The sequence below is a fragment of the Panthera onca genome, chromosome B4 (assembly GCF_046562875.1).
Source record: "Panthera onca isolate mPanOnc1 chromosome B4, mPanOnc1 haplotype 2, whole genome shotgun sequence".
Taxonomy (NCBI): domain Eukaryota; kingdom Metazoa; phylum Chordata; class Mammalia; order Carnivora; family Felidae; genus Panthera; species Panthera onca.
In genome coordinates, this window is record NC_138345.1 from 23,126,449 (window position 1) to 23,150,804 (window position 24,356).

Consider the following 24,356-nt stretch of genomic DNA (forward strand, 5'->3'; position numbering starts at 1 on the left):
TAGAAGGAAGTCCTTCAATTCATTATCTTGATGTCTGCCTCATTTTCTACTTCTACTCTTGAAACCAATTGACTTTGAGTTTAAAATCTTTTTGAAAAGTCTGTTGGAAAAGACTCCATATCCAACTGCCATTACAATTGGATATAGAGGGATGAGGTAGAGAAATATATGCTCAACTCACCAACTTGAACAAGAGCTCAAACTTGGGTCTTCTGACCAGTCTTCCTACACTTATACCAAGGATATGGATATCATATACAGCCCTTTTCCTTATTAGGTATGTCTCCTTAGGCAACCCATTTCATCTCTTTTTGTCCCAAATTTCTTAACTATTATTTAGGGAAAATGATGTTGATAATACATAGTTGTAACATAAACTGGGGAAATAATATCAGTCACATACAGTTTCAGTGAGAACGTTTTAAGGTTGTCTAGCATAATGTCTGACAGTTAACGAGTACCTAATAAATGATAACTTAAAACATAGGGTTCAAAGCATCCAGGTAAACTCTATATTTAGTTCACATCTTGGGTTCCTAACCAGGGTGGCTTATTTTACTTTCAATGGGAAATTTTTTTATCTACTTTATGGCCTTATTTACTACTATTATTTCTGGATTAGAAGTAGCCTTTAGAGTAAACACACACACACACACACACACACACACACACACACACACAAACTGTGCAGATTATCATCTGGGTAATCTGACCTGAACATCTGAATAAGAATCAACAGAAAAAAAAGAGAAATTTAGTAATTTAAGAAATGATTAATACAAAGATATTTTCATTTAGATATTGCAGCCAAACACTAACATAAATGGCACTTTTAATTAAGTCAACAGGAAACTGAAGGTATGAGATCATTATTTTATATTTTAAGACATAAATTAAACATTTATTTTCCATGACAGATATACTTTGTCATTTTTTCCTTCCTAGACATTAAAAAAGTATGACTTTCGACATATTATATAACTTGCCTGAACCTTATTTTCATCATCTATAAAACGAGAGGATACTTCCTCTTTTATAGGATTGTTATTTGGAAAAAATGGGTCAATATAGGGGATCTCTTTGTACTGGGCCCCTGAAAAGGGATTGTTATACCCCATTCAGAAATAGTCATATCCAAAGAGTTGATACAAGGAACACTGTGGATGTGTTTGATAAAATAAATTGTCCTCTTGTTATTTAAAATTGAAATAAAATGAAGCTCAAAACAATCCCAGCGAAGGAAAACCACAAAATGAAACATTAGTCAGCGACCTCTATAAAAGTGGCAGACTCAAAATGTATTTTTCAGAAAGAAAAATGCTATTAACAAATTCTGAACCCTAGCAATTTGAAGAGATATGCTGCACTTAAGTTTGAAAAAAATATCTCCTTGAGGAGCCTCAAAATGCAAAGATTGTATATGTGGATGGAAAATAGATGTTTCTCCTGATTGACCTTACTTCATTTTGTATTTATTGGTTCTTTCTCTTTTTTTAAAATCACACTTGAGTTTTTTTTTTTTTTTTTTCACACAAAATGTACAGATCTTCCCAAGGAAGGTGTGACCTGATTGCCAAAAAACCTTCCAAGAACAAGAAGCCAGACAGATGGAAGACGTTTGTCACTATGTAAAGTTTTGGCAAGCTTTCTCTGGACGTGTCTGCTGCAAAGTAGCATGGGGGAGGAGAACATTTCCTTGCTTTGAGACAGACTCTTGTCAAATTTTCTAGATGTTTTAGAGGGCATCAGATTATGTTCTTGGTTCTTTTGTATTTCTTGTAGTTATATGCTTGAATTAAATGATACAGATGCTGGGTGCTTTTCTGAGGATATTTTCTGAGGATGAGATGCCTCAAGTGAAGAAACTACACAAAGCTTACTTAAGTCACTGAAACATGAATGTAGACTCTTCTACAGTTAGATGGAAAAAGAAAGAAAATAGGTCTTCTTCCCCTTAAAAAAAGTATTTTCACTTTTCCTTGATCGCATCCCATTTATGAGATATGCTCTTCTCTTCATATGCTACTTGTGTGCAAATAATTTTAATTAAATACTTGCTATATAGCTCACTGTTTTGCTTACTTTTTATTTACCCAACTGTTTAAAAAAAACAACTTTTTTTAGGGGCACCTGGGTGGCTCAGTTGGTTGAGTATCTGACTTCAGCTCAGGCAATGATAGGTTCGAGCCTCACGTTGGGCTCTGTGCTGACAGCTTCAGATTCTGTGTCTCTCTATCTGCCCCTCCCCCACTCACACTCTGTCTCTCTCTCTCTCCTTCAAAAATAAATAAACACTTAAAAAAGCCCTTTTTAAAACGTTTATTATTGAGAGACAGAGAGAGAGAGGCAGAAAGTGGGGGAGGGGCAGAGAGAGAGAGGGATACATAGAATCTGAAGCAGGCTCCAGACTCAGCTGTCAGCACAGCTGTCTCGCACCCACAAAACGCGAGATGGTGACCTGAGCTGAAGTTGAACGTTTAACTGGCTGAACCACCCAGGCACCCCCCACAACTCTGTTTTAAAAGTCTCTCCATGTTGCTATATATAAAACCAGTCCATTTCTCTATTGCAATATGGTACTCTACTGCTGCATAGTGTGTAGAAACTGTCCAGTCCCAGGGATGGGCACCCAGACTGTCTTCAATTCCCTGAAATTATAATAACACTGTAATAAGCTTATATACCCCTTTATAGATTTAAGTGAGAATTTCTTTGAAAGATAAATCCAAGAGCAGGATTTCTGGGTTACAGAGAGGAGTGAACATATTTTACAAAATATTGTAAGATTGTTCTCTCGACAGGCTGCATCAGGCTACATACTCACCACTAGGGCATAAGAGATCCTACAGCTTTATGTTACTGCCAACACTTGGTGTTGTGCAACTTTCTAATTTTTTGGCCAGTTTAATGAATCCAAAGTGACATCTCACTACTGTTTTAATTTACATTTCTCTGATTACTAATGAGCTTACGCATCTCTTCATGTGCACATTGTAAGTCTGTTGGGTTTACTTTTCTAGAAAATGCTTGTTTATATCCTTTGCCTTGACTTAAAAAGAACATCTTAAAAAGTTTATACTTTTATATATTTTTGATATATAGGAATCATAATAGGAAAATATTTCCTTACCAATTTTGTACATTGTAATATCACCCAGTCTGTCACCTTTCAGTTACCTTTTCCCTTGAACAGAATTTTCAAAAATTTCTGATGTTATTTTCTTAAAATTTTGCCTTACAGGTTATGCTTTTGGGTTTAAGAAAGCTTTCAATACCTCGTCACAAAAATATTCTTTTATGTTTTCAACCACTAACTTTAAAGGTTTACTTTTCACAGTCAGGTTTTGAACATCTGGAGTTACCTTTGTACATGGTTAGGTAGGTATCCAGGTATTATTTTTGTTCATTCAGTGAGCCAGATTCCCAACATTATCATCTTTATCATACATGTAAATGCCTTATATGCATATGTATGTTTCTGAATTCTCTATTTTGTTACACTGTTTCTCATGTCTGTTTTTCTGTTAATGCTAACTTTTATTGCCATGGTAGGGCAGTATGTCTTAATACTTGCTTGGGCAAGGCCTACCTCTTTTCTTTTCACAACTTACTTTTATTATTCTACTTAAGGTAAGTTATCAAGTTTTTCAAAATTCTATATAGAATTTCAGTGGTTCTGCATTAAATTTATAGCTGCATTTGATGAGCATTTACATTTTTAATATAGTAAATTATTCCTTCTTAGAGCATGGGCTCTCTCTCAATTTATTAAGATCATCTATTTTGTCTTTCATTAGAGCTTCAAAGTTTCTCCATAGAGGTTTTGTGTATTTTTTTTTTTTTTTTTTAATTTTATTTTTGGGACAGAGAGAGACAGAGCATGAAAGGGGGAGGGGCAGAGAGAGAGGGAGACACAGAATCAGAAACAGGCTCCAGGCTCCGAGCCATCAGCCCAGAGCCTGACGCGGGGCTCGAACTCACAGACCGCGAGATCGTGACCTGGCTGAAGTCGGACGCTTAACCGACTGCGCCACCCAGGCGCCCCGAGGTTTTGTGTATTCTTGATTAAGTTACCTACTACAGAATTTATGGGTTCTGTTGCTATTTTAAATGGCATCTTTTTAGTTATAATTTTTTGTTGCAGATTTTGGTATAGATAAATGCTATTGATTTTTGTACATTGATCTGGTGCCCATTAATCTTGCTGTACTTTCTTATTATTCTCATATTTGTCTGTTGACTTATTGCCGGATAAATGATCCTCTACAAATAATGATGGTTTAATCTCATCTGAACTTTACATATCATTTTTTTTCTTTATAGAATTAGTTGTGACTTTCAGTACTATATTAAACAGCATCAGAGATAGTAAGCATTCTTGACTTAAAGGGAACATCTTAAAAAGTTTCTCCTTTAATTATTTTTGATAGAAGCAAGCTTTATCAAGTTAAGAAAGTGTCCTCCTATTTCTAGTTCATCATTAAAGAAAACTGGGTGGTAGAACTTTGGAAAATGCTTTTTTACCTTGATTAAAATAATCATATAATTATTCTTATTTCTTCTATTAATGCTGTGAATTTCATTGATATATTTTCTTTCTTCTTCTTTTTTTGGTCTTTTAAGTTTTTATTTTAATTTGTTAGTTAACACACAACGTTATATTAGTTTCAGGTGGACAATACAGTGGTTCGACAATTCCATACATCACCCAATGCTCATTACAAGTGTACTCCTTAATCCTCATCACCCATTTAACTCATCCCTCCCACCCACTCCCCTCTGCTAAGCATCAGTTTGTTCTCTACAGTTAAAAGTCTATTTCTTGATTTGTCTCTTTTTTCCCCTTCTGCTTATTTGTTTTGTTTCTTAAATTCCACATGAATGAAATCATGTGGTATGTCTTTCTCTGACATGCTTATTATTATTATATTCCTAATTCCATCCATGTTGTTGCAAATGACAAGATTTCATTCTTTTTTATGACTAATATTATATATAATTGTATTTTATATAATATACATATATGCATATGTATATGGATTATATATATAATTGTATTTTATATAATACACATAATATATTGCACCAACAGTGCAAGAGGGTTCCCTTTTCTTCACATCCTCACCAATACCTGTTGTTTCCTGTGTTGTTGACTTTAGCCATTCTGATAGGTGCGAGGTGATACCTCATTGTAGTTTTGATTTTCACTTCCCTGATACTAAGTAATGATGCACATCTTTTCATGTGTCTTTTGGTCATCAGTACGTCTTTGGAGAAATGTGCATTCATGTCTTCTGCCAATTTTTATTTAGATTATTTGGTTTTTTTGGGTGTTGAGTTGTGTAGGTTCTTATATATTGTGAATACTAACCCTTTATCAGATATTTAATTTTCAAATATCTTCTCCTGTTTAGTAGGTTGCCTTTTAGTTTTATTAATTTTTTTTCCTTCACTGTGCAAAAGCTTTTTATTTTCATGTAGTCCCCATAGTTTATTTTTGCTTTAGTATCCCTTGGCTTAGAAGACATATCTAGAAAAAAGCTGCTATGGCCAATGTTAAAGAGGTTACTGCCTGTGTCCTCTTCTAGGATTTTTATGGTTTCAGGTCTCACCTTTAGGTCTTTCATCCATTTTGAATTTATTTTTGTGTATGGTGTAAGAAAGTAGCCCAGTTTTCCCAACACTTTTGTTGAAGAGACTTTCCCTATTCAGTATTTTTTCCTGCTTTGTTGAAGGTTAATTGACCATAAAATTGTGGGTTTATTTCTGGGTTTTCCATTCTGTTCTATTGATCTATGTGTCTATCTTTGTACTAGTACCATATACTTTTTTGATCACTATAGCTCTGTGATATAACCTGAAGTCCAGAATTTGCTTTTCTTTTTCAAGATTGCTTTGGCTATGTGGGGTCTTTGTGGTTCCATATACATTTTAGAATTGTTTGTTCTCATTCTGTGAAAAATGCTGTTAGTATTTTGATAGAGATTGCATTAAACCTATATATTGCTTTGGGTAGTATAGATATTTTAAAAATATTTATCAGTTCTAGCAGGTTTTTGGTGGAGCCTTTAAGGTTTTCTATATATATTATCATGTCTTCTGCAAAGACTAAAAGTTTTACTTCTTCCTTACCAAATTGGATGCCTTTTATTTCTTTTTGTTGTCTGATTGATGTGGCTAGGACTTCCAGTACTATGTTGAATTAAAGCGACAAGAGTGGACATCCTTGTCTTGTTCCTGACCTTAGGGGAAATTGTCTGTTTTTCTGCATTGAGGGTGATGTTAGCTGTGGGTTTTTCATATATGGTCTTCATTATGTTGAGGTATGTTCCCTCTAAACCTACTTTGTTGAGAGTTTTTATCATGAATGGATGTTGTACTTTGTCAAATTTTTTTTTCTGCATCTATTGAAATGATCATATGGTTTTTATCCTTTCTCTTATTGATGTGATGTATCATGTTGACTGATTTCTGAATATTGAACCACCATTGATACCCAGAAATAAATCCCATTTGATTGTGGAGAATGGTTTTTTAAATGACTTGTTGAATTCAGTTTGCTAGTATTTTGTTGAGGATTTTTAGAAATCAGAGATATTGGCCTGTAGTTCTTTTTTATTTGTCGTATCTTTTACTTGGTTTTGGTATCAGGGTAATGCTAGCCTCATAGAATGAATTTGGAAGTTTTCCTTCCTTTTCTATTTCTGGAATAGTTTGAGAAGAATAGGTGTTAACTTTTTTAAATGTTTAGTAGAATCCATCTATGAAGGATTCTGGTCCTGGACTTTTGTATGTTGAGAGTTTTTTGATTAATGATTCAATTTCTTTGTTGGTTATCAATCTATTCAATTTTTTTATTTCTTCCTGTTTCAGTTTTGGTAGTTTATATGTTTCTAGGAATTTATCCATTTCTTCTAGATTGTCCAATTTGTTGGCATATATTTTTTCATAATATTCTCTTATATTTCTGTGATGTTGGTTGTTATTTCTCCTCTCTTGTTTGTGATTGTGTTTGAGTCTTTTCTCTTTTTTTCTTGATAAGTCTGGCTAGAGGTGTCAATTTTACTGATTTTTTTCAAAGAACCAGCTCCTGGTTTCATTAATCTGTTCTACTTTATAATTTAATTTTTTAGTTTCTATATCATTTATTTCTTCTCTAATCTTTATCATTTCCTTCCTTCTGATAGTAAAGAGTTCTTTGTTGTTCTTTTTCTAGATCCTTTAGGTGTAAAGTTAGGTTGTTTATTTGAGATTTTTATTGCTTGATTTTTATTGTTTGAGGTAGACCTATATTGCTATGAACTTCCCTTTTAGAACTGCTTTTGATGCATCCCAAAGGTTTTGGACCATTGTGTTTTCACTTTCATTTGTTTCCATGTACTTTTTAATGTCTTCTTTTATTTCCTGGTTGACCTATTCATTGTGTAGCAGCATATTATTTTACCTCCACGTATTTGTGGTCTTTCCAGATTTTTTCTTGTGGTTGACTTCTAGTTTCATAGCATTGTGGTCAGAAAAGACACATGGTATGACTTCGATTTTTTTGAATTTGTCAGGGCTAATATGTGATCTATTCTGGAGAATGTTCTTCATGCATTTGAAGAGAATGTGTATTCTGTTGTCTTAGGATGTAATGTTCTGAACATATCTGTTAAATCTATCTGGTCCAGTGTGTCATTCAAAGCCATTGCTTCCTTATTGATTTTCTGTTTAGATGATCTCTCCATTGATATAAGTGGGGTATTAAAGTCCCCTACTATCATTGTAATATTATCGATTACTTCCTTTATATTTGTTATTAACTGTTTTATGTATTTGGGTGCTTCTATGTTGGGTGCATGAATATTTACAATTGTTATATCTTCTTGTTGGGTTGTCCCCTTTATTATTATATAGTGTCTTTCTTTGTCTCTTGTTACAATCTTTGTTTTAAAGTCTGTTTTGTCTGATAGAAGTATTGTTATTCTAGCTTTTTTTGATATTCATTTGCATGATACTTATTTCTCCATCTACTCACTTTCAACCTGCAGATGGCTTTAGGCCGAAAATGTCTCTTATAGGCAACACATAGATGGGCCTTGTTATTTTATCCATTCTCTCACCCTATGTTTTTTGATTGGAGTGTTCAGTCCATTTATATTCAAAGTAATTATTGATAGATATGCATTTATTATAATTTTGTTTATTTTGTAGTCGTTTCTGAAGATTTTCTCTGATCCTTTCTTGTCTTTCTCTTTAATGGTTTGCTGATTTCCTTTACTGATATATTTGGATTTCTTTATTCTTTGCATATTTTTTAGTGGTTTTTGATATATCAGTACCAGTAGGTTTATATAAAGCCTCTTCTGCATATAACAATCTGTATTAAGGTGATGTTCACTTAATTTTGAATCAATTATTTTCTTGTCCCCTCCCCATGCTTTATGTGTCTATTTTAATAATTTATATCCTTTTATTTTGTGAGTTCCTTGACTGATTTTTTTACAGAAGTATTCATTTCTACTTTTTTGTTTCCTACCTTTATCCTTCAGTCCAGTTGTCTACAGAGGCTATCTTTGCCTGTTGTGGGCAGTGTTTGGTTCCTGGCCTGAATGTAGCATGTTTTAACTAGGTGTGCTCTGGTATGTTTGTGAAATGAGACTGTTGCCACTGCCACAGTAACTGAGGCTCTGCAAAACTCCCACAATGGGAGTTGTGGTGTTTGCAGGGATCTGGGCTGCTCTGAGGGAGAAGTTCCGCTGCACTGGGATGAAAGCAAGCATGATTGGGAAGGGCAGTATCATTGAGCATGATGGGAAAGGGCTTGGTATAAGCAATATAAGTAGTGTCAGAGCTGCACTAGTTCTCACTGGTGGCTGGTCCTGTGCTTATATGGAGGGGCAAAGGAGAGAAATGACACCAGCCAATTATTTTGCTCCTGGAGGGGTCTCTCCATGAATACTGTCTCTCTAGGTTTCACTCTGAGATGAACAAATAACCTCCCCACACTTGTGCCCCAGGCACTCTGCAGGTTACTCTTCCCATGCTGTGTGTCCATGGGTTGTTTGACTTCCTTGTATAGATATATAGAGCAGTGCCCTCCAAGCTCTATAACCTTTAAAGGTTTTTAAAGCAGCCAAGCCTGCTAACCTTTAAAACTCTAGGCTTTAAACACCTCCTCGTTGCCAGAAGTCATGAAATTTAGACTCTCCCTCCTTCTAAGCCAATTGCTATGAGGATTCGTTTTGCCATTCACTCCCCCGTGTGCTAGTCTGTCTCTCATCCTTCTCCAAGACCACTCCATCCCCATTGCAGCAGCCACAATCTGCTTCTCTCCCAAACCCCATCTCCATACTTCCTACCTTCTTCAATGTGGCCTCTTCTACCTTTAGTTGTGGAGTTTGCTCTGCCAGTCTTCAGGTCAATCTCTGGGATATTTAAGGTGATCTGATAGTTATCTAGTTGCATTCACGGGATGAGGCAAGTCTATGGTCCACTTATTCTGCTGTAATCTCACCTCATTGATACGTTTTCTGATGTTAAAACATCCTTTCATTCTTGAGATATACTCCAGTGGATCATGATGTATAATTATTTTAAGATATTTTAACATTTGTTTAGCCAATATTTCCTTTAGGATTCTTGGATCTACATGTAGTTAAAATGGATATATATATACACATATATATATACGTATATATGTATATATATATATGTACATATATACGCATATATGTATATGTACATATATACGCATATATGTATATATATATGTACATATATACGCATATATATATGTGTATATATGTACATATATACGTATATATATGTATATATATATATACGTATACATACGTATATATACGTATATATGTATATATACATATATATACGTATGTATACATATATATATGGTATTATTCTCATGTGTTTTGGAATCAAAATCATATAAAATGCATTGTATTTGTTATATTTTAATTTGTTATACTTTTAATTTGTTATATCTTGTAAAGATATAAGAACTGTTCCTTAAAAGTTTGGTAGAACTCATAGACAAAACATAGAAGCCTGAAGCTTTTCTGAGAAGTGAAAGATTTCAATTTTTTATGCTTATTGTCCTATTAAGTTTTATACTCCTTCTTGGGGCAAGTTTGCCATTTTATATTTTCTACCAATGTATCCTTTATCCATTAACTCTAGTTTTTAAAAGTTTATTAGAGAATCATTAATCATAACAGTTTTTAAAAACATTCCTTTTATTTTTCATTTGCCTACTTTTTATTTGCATATTTTCTTTTAAACACTTGAATCTCTTATCTTTTTAAAGAACTTTAGTTTTTTTTAATAACTGAAAAGTTTTAACTATTTTGAGATAATTTTAGACTTTAAGAAGATTAGAAAAGATCGTATAGACAGTTCTCACATACCCTTCACTCAACTTCCGATAACGTTAACATCTATGTAACCAGGGCAAAATTATCAAAACTAAGAAAGTAATGTTAGTACAACACTATTAATTAAACAACATATCTTAATCAGATTTCCTCAGTTTTTCCACTAATGTCCCATTTCTCTTCCAGGATCCAAAACAGGATACCATATGTTATAGGCTGAATTGTGTTTCCCAAAAACTCATATCTTGATTGTCCTAATGCCCCCATGCCTCATAATGTGACTGTATTTAGAGACAAGATCCTTAAAGAGGTAATTAAGTTAAAATGAGGTCATTAGGATGGGCCTTAATCCAATATGACTGGTCTCCTTGTAAGAAGAAGAAATTAGGACACAGGCATGCAAAAAGGGAAGACCACATGAAGATACAGAGAGAAGATGGTTATCTACAAGACAAAGAGAGAGGCCTCAGAAGAAACCAACCCTGCTGACACCTTGATCTTGGACTTCTAGACTTCAGAATTATGAGAAAATAAATTTCTGTTGTTTAAGCCACCCAATCTGTGGTACTTTGTTATAGTAGCCTTAGCAAACTAACATACCATTTAGTTGTCATGTTTCCCTAGTTTCCTCCAATCTGTGATAATTTCTGGGTCTTTCCTTGTCCTTTAAAGATACTTCTCATGTTATGAACCATTTGTTGACACTTTTGAAGAGTGCTGGCATGGTATGTTGTTCAGTGTCTTTCAGTTTGGATTTGTCTGATGGTTTGTCATGATTGGACTGACATTATGGACTTTGGAGAAGAATACAATAGACAGAAACTGTCTTTCTCATTGCATCATATCACAGAATACATAACACCAATATGTTTTAGTATAGGTGATGTTAGCCTTGATCACTTGGTTAATGTGGAGACCATATGAAGACACATAGTTTGCCAGCTTTCTCTATGCTAAAGTTACTATTTTCCCCTTTTTTTAAGTGAATTACTAAATTAAGCCCACCAAGGAGAGGTGAAGTAGTTTCCTGTTCATGGAGAGAGTAGTATCAAAGAACTTTGTGTGCACATTAATACCAAGATAGTAATGAATGTTTGGGGGGAGATGCTCTGAAGTTATTCAAATATACTGTTTCCTTTTAAAGTTTTTCCCACTAATTTTAGGATTTATCAGTAGGTCTTGCCTGCAACAATTGTTTATGTGGTATTCCAATGATGATTTTCTATTTCCCTAATTTTTTCTAAATTTATGGATTGGAATTCTTTTGAAACAGAGTTTTCCCTTTTTCCTCACTTTTTAATTTAATCACTTATTTCAGCATGGACTTATAGATACTGATTTTGGGGGTTGAATCCAATATTGTCATTTTTATTTTTTTGCTGAAATAGCTCCAAATTTGGCTGACTTCCACCTTCTTGAATTAAATATTTAGATTTTAAAAAAAATCTTGTTTCCTTATAAGTGTATAGTATTTAAAGCAACAAAATTTCCTTCCAGTTTTATTTTTTATTTTTATTTTTTTAACATTAAAAAAAAATTTTTTTTACATGTATTTATTTTTGAAAGAGAAAGAGAGAGAGAGAGAGAGAGACAGAGCGTGAGCAGGGGAGGTGTAGAGAGAGAGGACACAGAATCCGAAGCAGGCTCCAGGCTCTGAGCAAGAGATCAGCACAGAGCCTGATGCGGGGCTCGAACCCACGAACTGTGAGATCATGACCTGAGCCGAAGTCGGACGCTCAACCGACTGAGCCACCCAGGCGCCCCCCCTTTTTTTTTAAACTTTTTAAAAAAATGTTTTATTTTTTATATTTGAGAGAGAGACAGAGAGACAGAGAGTGAGTAGGGGAGGGGCAGAGAGACAGAGACAGAATCTGAAGCAGGCTCCAGGCTCTGAGCTGTTAGCACAGAGCCCAACACGGGGCTTGAATTCACAAACTGTGAGATCATGACCTGAGCCAAAGTTGGATGCTTAACTGACTGAGCCACGCAGGTGCCCCCAGTTTTATTTTTATCGATGTTCCACAGTTTCTTTATCTGTAGTGTTTTCATTGCTACTCAATACTGAGTATTTATTAATTTATCTTTAAAACTAAGGGTTATTTAGTAATTTGCTTTTATTTTTCAAACATATGAGATGCGTCAAAGGTAGCCTTTTAAGACATGTAATTCATAATTTAATGCATTATGATTCAAGGACATAATGTTATAATGTATAAGACACTGGTCCTTTGGAATTTGAGGTTCCCTTTGAAATATAACCTCTGGTTTATTTTCGATAAATATTTGGTAAATATTTTGTGAATGTTAAAACAGAAAGTGAATTATCTGTCATGCAAAGAGTTCTATAGATGCCTAACAGCTTAACTCTACTAATTATAATATTTAGATATTTGCTAACATTGCTGCTTTTTGTTTGACCTATCAGTTTCTCAGAGAGGTATGTGAAAATTTCTGATTACAATTGTTGAACAATTTATTTCTGCCTTAAGTTATATACGTTATTCATAAAAATACACACATATGTGCATACACACTCAGGTGCACATATGTTCTTGATGGCTATATCTTCTTAATCTACTGTTCCTTTTACCAATATAAGACATCTATATTCGGTAGATCTTCCAGTTACCTATTTCTGGATAACAAATGTATTGTAAAACCTAGGGGCATAAAACAAATATTTTCTTTTTTTCACAGTTCTGTGGGTCACAAATTTGGGAAGGACTTGGCTGGGTGGTCTGTTTCTGATGTATGTGGTATCAATTGGAGTCGCTGGGGCTGGAGGATCCACTTCTAAGACATACCTGACAACTGGGCTGAAATGTTTCAAGTAGCTGGTGTATGTATGGGAACTTCTTGGTACACTCTCTTTCCATATTCACTTCACCTGGCATCTTGTATTTCCTCATGGCAGGATAATTTCAGGATAGCTAGGCTTCCTATATGCAGAATATACTTACCCCCTTCACACCCCTCTCGCCCAAAGTCTCATCTCATTGTGGTATTGTCTTAAAGTCAGGATTAAGCCATTTGAATGAAGTCTAGATGAGCATGAGTCTTCATGTGTATGGTCCCTCAAGTATACTACCTCTGAATCTGAAGACCTATAAAGAAATATTATCTGTCTCCTTTTCCCATTATCCTCCCTTACTATATGATGATGGTAAGAGATAGCACAACTACAATAACACTCCAGTTAAAAAAAACAGGGGAACAGGTTACACATAGCAGCTACTAGATCATGGCAATTTTGAAATCCACTTCAACGCATATCACCAATTCCTTGATTACCCTGCTCCCTGGGAATAATTCTCTGAAGGTTCAGCCTTTACCTCTGAGCTCTTGATTCTGTCCTCTGAACCATCCTTCCTCTTCCCTAAGAAATTGACTAAGTTTTCAACTGAATGGCTTTCTTGGCTTCCTTCTTGTCCACGGAAATGTGAGGAGGAGGAAGTATCTTTATTTTGTACTGTTTCTTTTCTTTTTAATTTAGAATGACAGTACTCCTACTTATGCTATTCATTGAAGAATGTTCTGGGTTTTCTATGAATCTTACTGGGTCTCACTCTATTAGACAGAAGCCAGATTTTTAAATCTTTTTAAGATAGGCAATTTTCTACCTTGGGCCCTGTGGCTATTGTGCAATAAAGCCTTAAAAATCTTAGAATCCCTATTGCTTAACAGAGAGTGTCTATGAGGCATACCTGGAAGACCATTTGGAGTCCTTTAGTCTAGCTGAAAGGTTCTATGAAACACCGCCTTACATCTTTCCGACGTCTTAATGAAGGATTTTTACAGATGCCCCCCTAAAGTGGTTCTTTGCTCTGAAGCCATTTAATATTCCAAGAATCTTTTGCTAGAAGAGATTTTTGCAATATTTCCCCCCGCCTCCCCAATTCTGGCTCTCTGATATTTCTTCTAAATTTTACTCAAAAACTAAATAGCTCCATAGTGGCATTATTCACAATAACCAAAAAAGTGGAAACAACTCAGTGTCTATCAACAAATGAATGAATTAACAAAACACAGTGTATAAACACACTGTAATACTCTTCCATTAAAAAGGAAGGAGGGGCGCCTGGGTGGCTCAGTCGTTTGAGCATCCAACTTCGGCTCAGGTCATGATCTCACAGTTTGTGAGTTCAAGCCCTGCATAGGGCTCTGTGCTGACAGTTCAGAGCCTGGAGCCTGCTTTGGATTCTGTGTCTCCTTCTATCTCTGCCCCTCCCCCACTTGTGCTCTGTCTCTCTCTGTCCCTCAAAAATAAATAAATGTAAAAAGAAAGGAAATTCTGAAACCTGCTACAACATGGATGAGCCCTGAGTACATTAAACTGAGTGAAATAAGCCAGCCACAAAAAGACAAACACTGTCTGATTCCAACTGTATGGGGTACCCAGAATAGTCAAATTTTTAGGGATATAAAAAAAGAATAATGGTTTTACTCTAGGGGTTAGGCAGAGCTGGGAATGAAAATTATTGTTTAAAGGGTAGAGAGTTGTAATTTTGCAAGATGAAAAGAGTTCTGGAGATTGGTTGCACAACAATACAAATGGACTTAACACTACTGAACGGCACACTTTTAACATGTTAAGATGGTAAATTTTGTGTTATGTATATTTTACCACAGTTACAAACTTTTAAAAGCCCAAACCAAAACTAAGCAGTTCCTCCTTTAGTCCATGTTTTTCTTTTTGTATCTATCGTAGCCAAAAAAAACTCAGGTAGTACTTTCTGCATTTGGCCTAGAAACTTCCTTAGGTAGATCTACAAGTTCAATTGTTCACAGGTGACAGTGTTGCCAAACTTTCCACATACTATGTACCAACAGTTCCTTTTTCCTCTGCCTCCGATACCATTTTCCTCATTGTCTTAAAACACAATGTCTTCAAAGTCTTAAAAGACTTAGCCACATATTCCTGCTTTTATTAGCCATCTCTTTGAAAGCCTTCCAGCTTCTGCTGCTGCCTGATGCTAAAGCCAGAGCCACGTGTTTTAGGTTTTTGTTATGTCAGCAATCCACTTCTAGCCACCAGATTTTGTTCTGGTCGTTAGGATAGACGACTGATGGCAGCTGGTCTACCAGCATCTGTATCATCGTTTTTGGCAGAACTTCTTCCCTGTGCTCCCATCAATATTGACTATCTGGGCTGTTGGTGTCAATTTTTTGGTAGTAATGGAGCAGGAAATTGTTGTCCAAGGTACTAGAGGAGGAAGCAAAAGCAGAATTTAAAAACTTTCCTTCAACCTATCCAGTCTTTCTTTCCGTCCACTCACCCATAGTAGTTCATCATAGTTTTCAGTTTGCTTGGGTATTCTTTATGCGGGGAGGGCATCATTGTTACTACTTCTGGCTTCTTTCTAGCATCTGCAGTTTCTTCAAGGTTAATATTTGGGGTGGGCTGATTGAGGAGACAGGGGAAATTTCTTTTTAAGTTTTCATTTACATTCCAGTTAGTTAATATACAGTTTAATATTGGTTTCAGGTACAGAATTTAGTGCTTCAACACTTACATACAACACCCGGTGCTCATCACAACAGGTGCCCTCCTTAATCCCCATCACCTATTTAACCCATCCCCCCACACATGTCCCCTGTGGTAAACATCAATTTGTTGTCTATAGTTAAGAGTCTGTTTCTTGGTTTTCCTCTTTTTTCCCCCTCATGTTTGTTTATTTTGTTTCTTAAATTTCACATACGAGTGAAATCGTATTCCACATACGAGTGAAATTGTTTCTTAAATTCCACATACGAGTGAAGTCTCTGACTGACTTATTTTGCTTAGCCTAATACTCTCTAGCTCCATCCATGTTGTTGTAGCAAATGGCAAGATTTCATTCTTTTTTATGTATTTACCCAAAGAATACAGAAATACTAATGTTTATAGCAGCATTATCAACAATAGCCAAATTATGGAAAGAACCCAAATGTCCACTGACTGATGAATGGATAAAGATGTGGTATGTACACACACACACACACACACACACACACACACACACAGGACTTAGGGGAAATATTACAAAGGTATGGACTATGGAAATTTTAGTCTGGTGGGAAAAACAGATCATTAAAATATGAAGAAGGTAACCACAGTGTATTATGGGGAGAAGAGAGAAGTAGCTTCTAAAAAAATTTTTTTTAATGTTTATTTATTTTTGAGAGAGAGAGAGACAGAGCATGAGCAGGGGAGGAGCAAAGAGAGAGGGAGACATAGAATCTGAAGCAGGCTCCAGGCTCTGAGCTGTCAGCACAGAGTCCGATGTGGGGCTGGAACTCACGAATTGTGAGATTATGACCTGAGCCGAAGTCGGACACTAAAACGACTGAGCCATCCAGGCATCCCTGTTTTTTGTTTTTTTCTTAAAAAATTTTTAATGTTTATTTAATTTTGAGAGAGAGTTAAAATTTTTTTTAATTAATTGTTTTTTGAGAGAGAGAGAGAAAGAGGGGAAGTAGCTTCTAAATCAGATTTGGAGTTCATGGAAGGCTTTAGAAAGGAGTCAAGTAGGAATTATGATAGGTAGAGCATAGTTTAGGCAAAGGGACTTCAGGTATAAAGGCATGTATAAAAGAATGGCTTTCTGAGACAACATGAATTTTTAAGGACCCACATGTAGTTGTGAATTGTCTGAAACAAAGAATGTATGCAGAAGAGTGGATGGAAACATGAATAGTAGCAGGGGCCTGAATATAATGTTATACCGAAGAGCTTGGATTTTATTCTTTAGGACAGTGGGAAATAATTGATTTTAAGCAGAGAATTGTTAGGATCAGATTGACATATTGCTAATTTTTTTTTACTTCTTAAAAATATTTATTTTTGAGAGAGAGAGACAGAGAGACAGTGTGAATGGGGGAGGAGCAGAGAGAGAGAGAGAGGAAGAGACAGAATCCAAAGCAGGCTCCAGGCTAGGAGCTGTCAGCACAGAGCCCAACACGGGGCTTGAACACGTGAACGGGAAGATCATGACCTGAGCTGAAGTCGTGGCTAAACTACTGAGCCACCCAGGTGCCCCAGACTGACATATTTCAAAGATTGCAAGGACAGCACAGTGTGATGCTTAAGCTCTAGTGCCCTTTGCTTGTGTGGAAACCTTCTAATGTCCTGGAATGAGCACTAACAATGAGTTTTGTGGTCAACTGTTTTCTGTAAAATTTTTAAAAGGAGGATATTTTAACTGCAAGGGTCTCTTACTACTGTAACTTGCTTCTATTACATTTTCCCTAGGCTGTGGGCATTTTGGGAACCAGCTAAGGGGAAGTTCAGGATTATTTATCTATATTAAAGTAGTTTGTAGTTACATTTACGTATAGCTAAGTTATTGCTAGCCATCCTGGTATACGAATAGCTTCTGGTAATGATCTTGCTACCCACCCAGCAGTTAAAACACAAAGATATGGGGCCAAAGGTCATATTGTGATACATGTGTTCATGATTTTCCACGTGTTTGTTAAAGAAGGACCCTAAACAAAATAAACATCAGCACCTACAAACCAGTATCTTTACCTGGAGCAATAGGAGGTAGGACCAAATCAGTAAGCTATTGTAAAATGTTTTTAGCCTTGTGAGAGATGAAGACCTGAACCAAGGCAGTGGTAGCAGAAAAGGAGGGGAAGGGTTAAGATGCAAGAAGCATTCAGGCAGTACAATCTAGGGAACTTGGCAATTGTTTTGATTTGGGGGTTTTGCAACAGATTATCGACTCGGATAATTGGAAGGATGGAAGCCATTCATGGAAAAAAGAACATGGGGGCAACTGCAAATTTGGGTGGAGGACGAATCCCATTTTAGGCTTGTGGCATTTCAGGTGTCAGGTAGAGAAAAATGCTGGTCTGCAGCTCAGCTGAACACCCAGGTGTTGGGAGATATAATTTACAATATTTTCTTCTCTGGAGGCCACTCACCTGGCTTTTTTGGCCCTTGCTTTCCAGACCCCACACCAGGGAACTGCAGCCACTTACACAATCCCAGAGCTTCCCAGAGGCACCCGCTCACCGGATGTGGGAGCAGCATTTCCGCCCCCAGGAGGCATGCGCTTAGGGGACGCACCGCTCAGGGGCTGCTGGGCTCTTAGCCCGGCCCACCCTCTGTGGGCTCAGGGTAGCTAGTGGGTGGTTTTGCCTCTGCGTGGTTTTCGGCAGGATACCTTTTCCCACCCAGCGAGCGTTCTTTTCCCACCTAGTCCCCCAAACTTCCACTGCCCCTGCAGGAAGTCAACGGCACCTCCCCGAGGGCTTTGTAGGTCTCCAGGCACCAAGGCAGCACAGCAGCGCTAATGAAGATGAGTCAGCACTGAATTCCCAGCTGGTAAACGCAAGACTCATTACCTTTGGTGGTTTTGCACAAACCCCAGAAAGCTTCGTGAGCTGTTTACGGTCTGCGGTGACTTTTGGTTCTTGCATATGAACCTAGAATTAAGAGGGAAATCTCTCAGTGATTAAGATCCCTATTTCTTAAGCCAGTTTCCTTTTGAAGGGACCAGAGTAATTGCAGCCTCCCGGAATCTTAAAGTGGCCAATGTTCCTGAGTGGGAAGATGTGCACTATCTTGTAACTAAAATCAGTGTAGCCAGATAGTTGAGGAAAACCTGACCTCGTTATTACTGACAGATGTGGAACAAATAAAAATGTATAGTTTTTATTAGTTTACTACTTACAGATGTATCCTAAATAGGCCATTCGTGGCAGAATACCAAAATATACTAGACAGTAGTAGCTCAGGGGGATATTTTGTGTCATTGATGTTGACTGGTAATGGAGAGTGTGGTATGAACCTGCTGTAATGATACCTTGAGTCACTGGTTGAATTAGAAGTCTCCTGTCCACTCTTTAAAAAAAACAAAATCAAAAACCTAATCATTCCACTGACTTGCTGGAAGTTTTTCTTTTTCTTTTTTTGGAATCGCACTTCTTACTTTGTAGTATGACCCACACTACAGTGAAGCTCCATGAAGGCAGGAACTTTTTTCCCCCTCCTTTCTGTTGCATTTCAAAAGCCAAGAACAGTTTTGGCCCAAAGTAAGCCTCGACATACTTATTGAATGGTTGAAAAAAATGAATATATTGTTTTTCAAAGAGCATGAAGTGGAGCCTGCAGTGGGCCAGCATGATTGGCATGACCTATGTGGAACATAGTTCTAGTGAAAGTCCTGCAAGTAAGGCAATCAGAAAATGAACAAATGTTAATGGAATACCTTCTATACCCCAAATGATAACTTCCCAGATCCCCCAGAATTTACCATCTTTTCTCCATTAAACGTTCTGACATTATTATATTTGGGCCTATGTGGTTCACCTCCGTGGCATCTCTCATAGTGGTGTGCTCATACCAGAAATAAGTATTTGTTGAAAGAGCAAGGGAGGAAACTGGCTAAGGCATTCGGTTGCCTGGGAATTCATTAATTTATCACACGAACAGACATTTGTTTTATAGAATTATGGTCCACAAGCTTGCAAATTGTGTCTTTTGCAAATTGAAGTTTGTTTCTGTGAAGGATTTGTAAGTTTTCTATGATAATTTTTGGGTTTTCATTTCAGTGATCCTCTGAAAAACTAATTTACACATGTTCTGGGTTATCTGGATAACCAAATACTAGCAAGAGGGTTTGGTGTCTCTGTTTTCTATCTCTTTTGACCATGTTAGCGCTACTTAGTGTAGTACTTTGTTTCAGGTAAATAAGGAAAGATCAGAGGCAGCCTTACAAAACATAAGTGACTTATTCACCCCAAATTAAGCCCAGATGACATTAAACTGCTTTGTGGGAAGATTTCACAATAGTTTAAAAGGAGAAAAGAGAGAAATGAATCATAATAGGTGATAGAGTAGGTGATAGAATAGAATATTCTATATTCTATATCTATTCTATATATATATATAATATAGATAGATAGATATTATAGATATAATATAGATATATATATATATAATATAGATAGATATAGATCTAGTATATATATATATATATATTCTAGATCTATATCTATTCTATTCTATTTAGTTTGGCCAAGTGTAATCATTGGTGTTTTTTAAATTAATATTTTAAATTTAAATTTTGTTGAATTGATAGTTTTGTTTGCATTTATGTCATAATTTTGTGGGTATTTTTGTAGGTACAAGAACTATGATACAAAGAGTTTGAGCCTAACTTGATATTTGTACATATTTAATAATGTCATAATGAAAATAATTTAAATTGGGAACAAGAGACCTTGAAAATGTGTTTTTGCTTTGCTCAAGTTTGTGAGAAATGACATTACAAAGCTTTGAGCTTTAAGGCCCAGAACATAGAATATTTATTTTAATGAAGTGCAGGTGGGGACAGTTCACTGTAGGAAAAAAATGTTTCTGCTGCTAGTAGTGCTCATCTTAGCAAACTGAAAATGTAAGAAGATTGGTTGGAGAAAATGGAAAAATTTTAGATAAAATTGGAGCTTTCTTTGCAGTTTTGCTTTTGGCTCTGAATTTGTGAGCTCTCTTTCTTAGTGATTTTTCTCAAATGGCTAAGTGAAATGCAGTGTTTTGGTTTCCAGAGTTAAGAGAAGAAAATTGCTAATCAGCACTTCTGTAGATGGTGCAAATCTCTGGTTTGGAGCACTGGGAGACCTGAAGAGCTGCTTAAAGTCTTTGTGGTGGACTATCAGAGGAAAGAGATGCTATCCTCCCCTCCCCATCTCCCTATCCCTGGCCCTGCATTGGGAGAAAGAAATGAGATGAAGGCCTTGTTTTGGTTTACTTTAATAGAAGGGGTACTGGGGGGCAGTTGTTCTTTTAGAGTCAACTTTGCTACCATGTCCAGAGCAAAACTGTCAGGAATTCAGTCAATCAACTGAATATTTATTGAGCACCTCTATGGGCCAGGCATTATATGGGGAGCTGAAAACAGTGAACAATACAGGGTCCATGCCTTTGGGACTTAAGTAAAACTAATACTTGTTTTTTTCTGTTGTACTGTGTGCCTATCTTCACTTGGTACACTTTAGTTGGATGTGAGTGGGCGATGTGAAAATTTTTAGTGCACTCTTATATTGATTTGTCTGATTTCTGGGATGGAGCACAGAGGTAGAAATTGTAAAGGCTCAGATTAATTTGTTCTTATCTTTCTCTGTTTTTAAGGGGTGTTATGAAAGTTGACATAAATCTTCAGAAAGTGGACATTGACCAATGTTCAAGTGATGGCTGGTTTTCAGGAACTCACAAATGTCACCTTAACAATTCAGAGGTAAGAACATGAAGATAAAGTCCTCTGAAATCAGAAGCTCGGAAATGTATAACTTTTGAATTATATTGTATTTGTATGGGTAAGTGAACAAGAGACATCTTACTGGGAAAGAAAAATCTCCTATGCAGTTCTGAATGTTGCCAAATGAACTGGAAGAGGGGTAAAAAATGTTGTGCAGAATAACTGTTCATTTGGCTGAAGCTAAAAATATGTCTGAAGTTTTGCTTTAGTTAAAGTCTGACCCTATTCTTCAGAATGGGGCTCCAATTAAAATAGCCATGAAGTGAGAAATCCCAGGAGGGGTCAACCAGATTATGCACATTTTTATGCAGTGTGATGATTGTTGAAACGTAGAAGCTATACATTCAGACATGCTGCCATCTGGTAGGAAAGCAATAAAGTATGGCAGGGCAATTTTTGAGAACAAGGAGAAAACTATACAGGGACCTGGATATGAAACATGTATACTTGTGTATGTTTTTCCAGTTTGCAGCTCCTATCTGTGCTCGATTTCATGGGACTCTGGTTGGTAAAGAATAGGCCTAGAGATCATACATGTGGAAATAAGACTGTTACTTGTCTTTTGTAGTTTCAGAGAAGAAATGCTATGACATCCTGATTTCATTTTCAGTATCTATCTCTCAGGTCGCCAAATACTGGAAACAGCTGTACAATAAAATTCCTGATCTTAAACGAATACTTGGGCTGTCCTACCTTTGAGTCCATGAATTTGTGAGGAGAGTCAGCTTAACTTATTTAAAATACAGGGGATATTGCTATAAATGTAGTAATTTAAATTTTCAATTTTAATTTTTGCTCTTGTGAAGATGATTTTATGTAGTGCATTTTTTACCTTCTTACATGATCTTTATTGTTTAATTTTAATTTTATTTTAATTTCAGTAGAGTTAATATACAGTGTTATATTAGTTTCAGGTTCAATACGTAGTATAATCTTAAGGTAAGAAATTTTAAAGCAGAAGGATACTATCAGTGATTGCTTATTTGTGCCATTATACAGAGAAAAAAGTGCACAGGCATGTACACTGGTGTACATGCATGTACATATGCCCATTGCATGCTTCCCATGTGCAGCCTTCCCATATCCTGCCATATACAACCCATGTACTCCCATACCCTCATACCCCGCGACTCCCCAAATAATCTTCCATGGTTTCACACATCCCCACTACCTATACTATACCTCCTCCGATCCCCATACTCCCTACCACAATATCTCTCAACCCTCCCACCCACTAAAACCCCAAGAAATCCTCATAACTCCTCACCTCCCTCTAAATCCATCACATATTCCTGCCATATCCCTGTGACTCCTACTTCCTTAGTATCCTCTGTACATTCCTGCATATTCCCATACCCCCTCCCACATTTCTGTACATCTTCACATAGCCAACCCTCCACACAGCCCTCACTTCCTTCTCTCCCCTTACCCCCAAATTGGGACTCAAATTATGTAAGTGAAAGGTGTTGGTCTTACCAATTCATAGAAGTTAGGGTCCTCGTTTTGCTTCCTTTCACTCTTTGTTCTCATGATTTTTGAACTTTTCTGAGTTTCCACTTCCCTTTGGATTCATTCTGGCGTTTCTAAAGATAGGAATTTCAATCACTGGTCGGTGAACATCTTTAGCTTGATTATTATCTCCATGCCAATAGCATATAGCTATTTAGCTTTGTCTTTCAGCCAGGGTGGAATTTTTTTCTGCATGGATGTTGTAGTGTGACTATGGGCTCATTTCTGTATAGCCTTGTTTCAGTGGTGTTCCTGGATGGTTCAAATAAGTAGTCTGTCTACAAACAAGGAGGTATTTACTTTTCAGTTTGTTACAGTTGCTGCTTGCCTCCAATAATCTTGGTATAGTTTTTTGTTTGTTTGTTTTTTCCTTCTAGCACTTCTGTTTGATTAGATGGTTATATTGGAAGAACTTCTTTCTTCTTTTGGAAGGTTGATTTATTTTCATTGCACCAAGATTATTAATTTTCTGGGTGTTGTGTCTTTTTAAAGTTTTCAAATAAGTTATTTCAAGATAAAACATTATCCTCTGTTCTGGTTAAGAAAGATTAGGTTGCAATGTGTAACTCCCATTATATATGGGAGCATTGTATTTATTAGATTCCTATAGGAAAAACTGGGAAAACATGTCCTATAAAACAATGGACAGTTCTATGAATTTCATTTGAAAATGTTGTAGAAAGAGGCTTAATGATCAAAAATAATATCAACAAACACTGAATGTACAAAATGCATATTTTGACTTAGACTCTGGCTCTCTTCACTCTCTCCCCTGCTCAGGTGTTAGAATGGAGAGTGGGAGATGTTGGTGTCCTGGCCCATGAGGTCCTTGGTGGGTAGTCTGAATTGCACCAGCCTCTGTGGACCTCTTCACACTGTTGTGTTGGACTTCTCTAAGATTCTTCAGTTGATGCTTGTCATTCTAGGCACCTACAACCATTCCACATCACATCTTCAGTCTAGGGACTACCAGTAGTCTTTCAGTCCCTCCTTGTACTGATATGAGTTGGAGACTAGGATCTGGCTTCTCTTGACATTTTTATTGCTTGGGAAAACAAAGAAAAATCACTTGTTCAGGGTATTTTTCATCTGCGCTGGCTCTCCTTTGTTCCTTGTCACATGTCTTCTGTTGCGGACCCCAAAGATCACTGTGTAAACTGGCTTATTTTGGGAAGTACTTAACATGATTCATATTTCTAGGGTGTAGGGGCCTATCTTCATGAATATGCAT

At 36.4% G+C, this 24,356-nt stretch overlaps 1 protein-coding gene across 1 annotated transcript in view; it reads left to right on the forward strand.

Annotated features, from left to right (window-relative positions):
* GPR158 (G protein-coupled receptor 158) overlaps nt 1-24,356 on the forward strand; it is a 426,015-nt gene that overhangs the window by 16,121 nt on the left and 385,538 nt on the right. Inside the window, exon 2 of the mRNA XM_060659134.3 lies at nt 21,490-21,595. Coding sequence (XP_060515117.3) covers nt 21,490-21,595 — 106 coding nt within the window. The remainder of the gene's footprint in view (nt 1-21,489; nt 21,596-24,356) is intronic.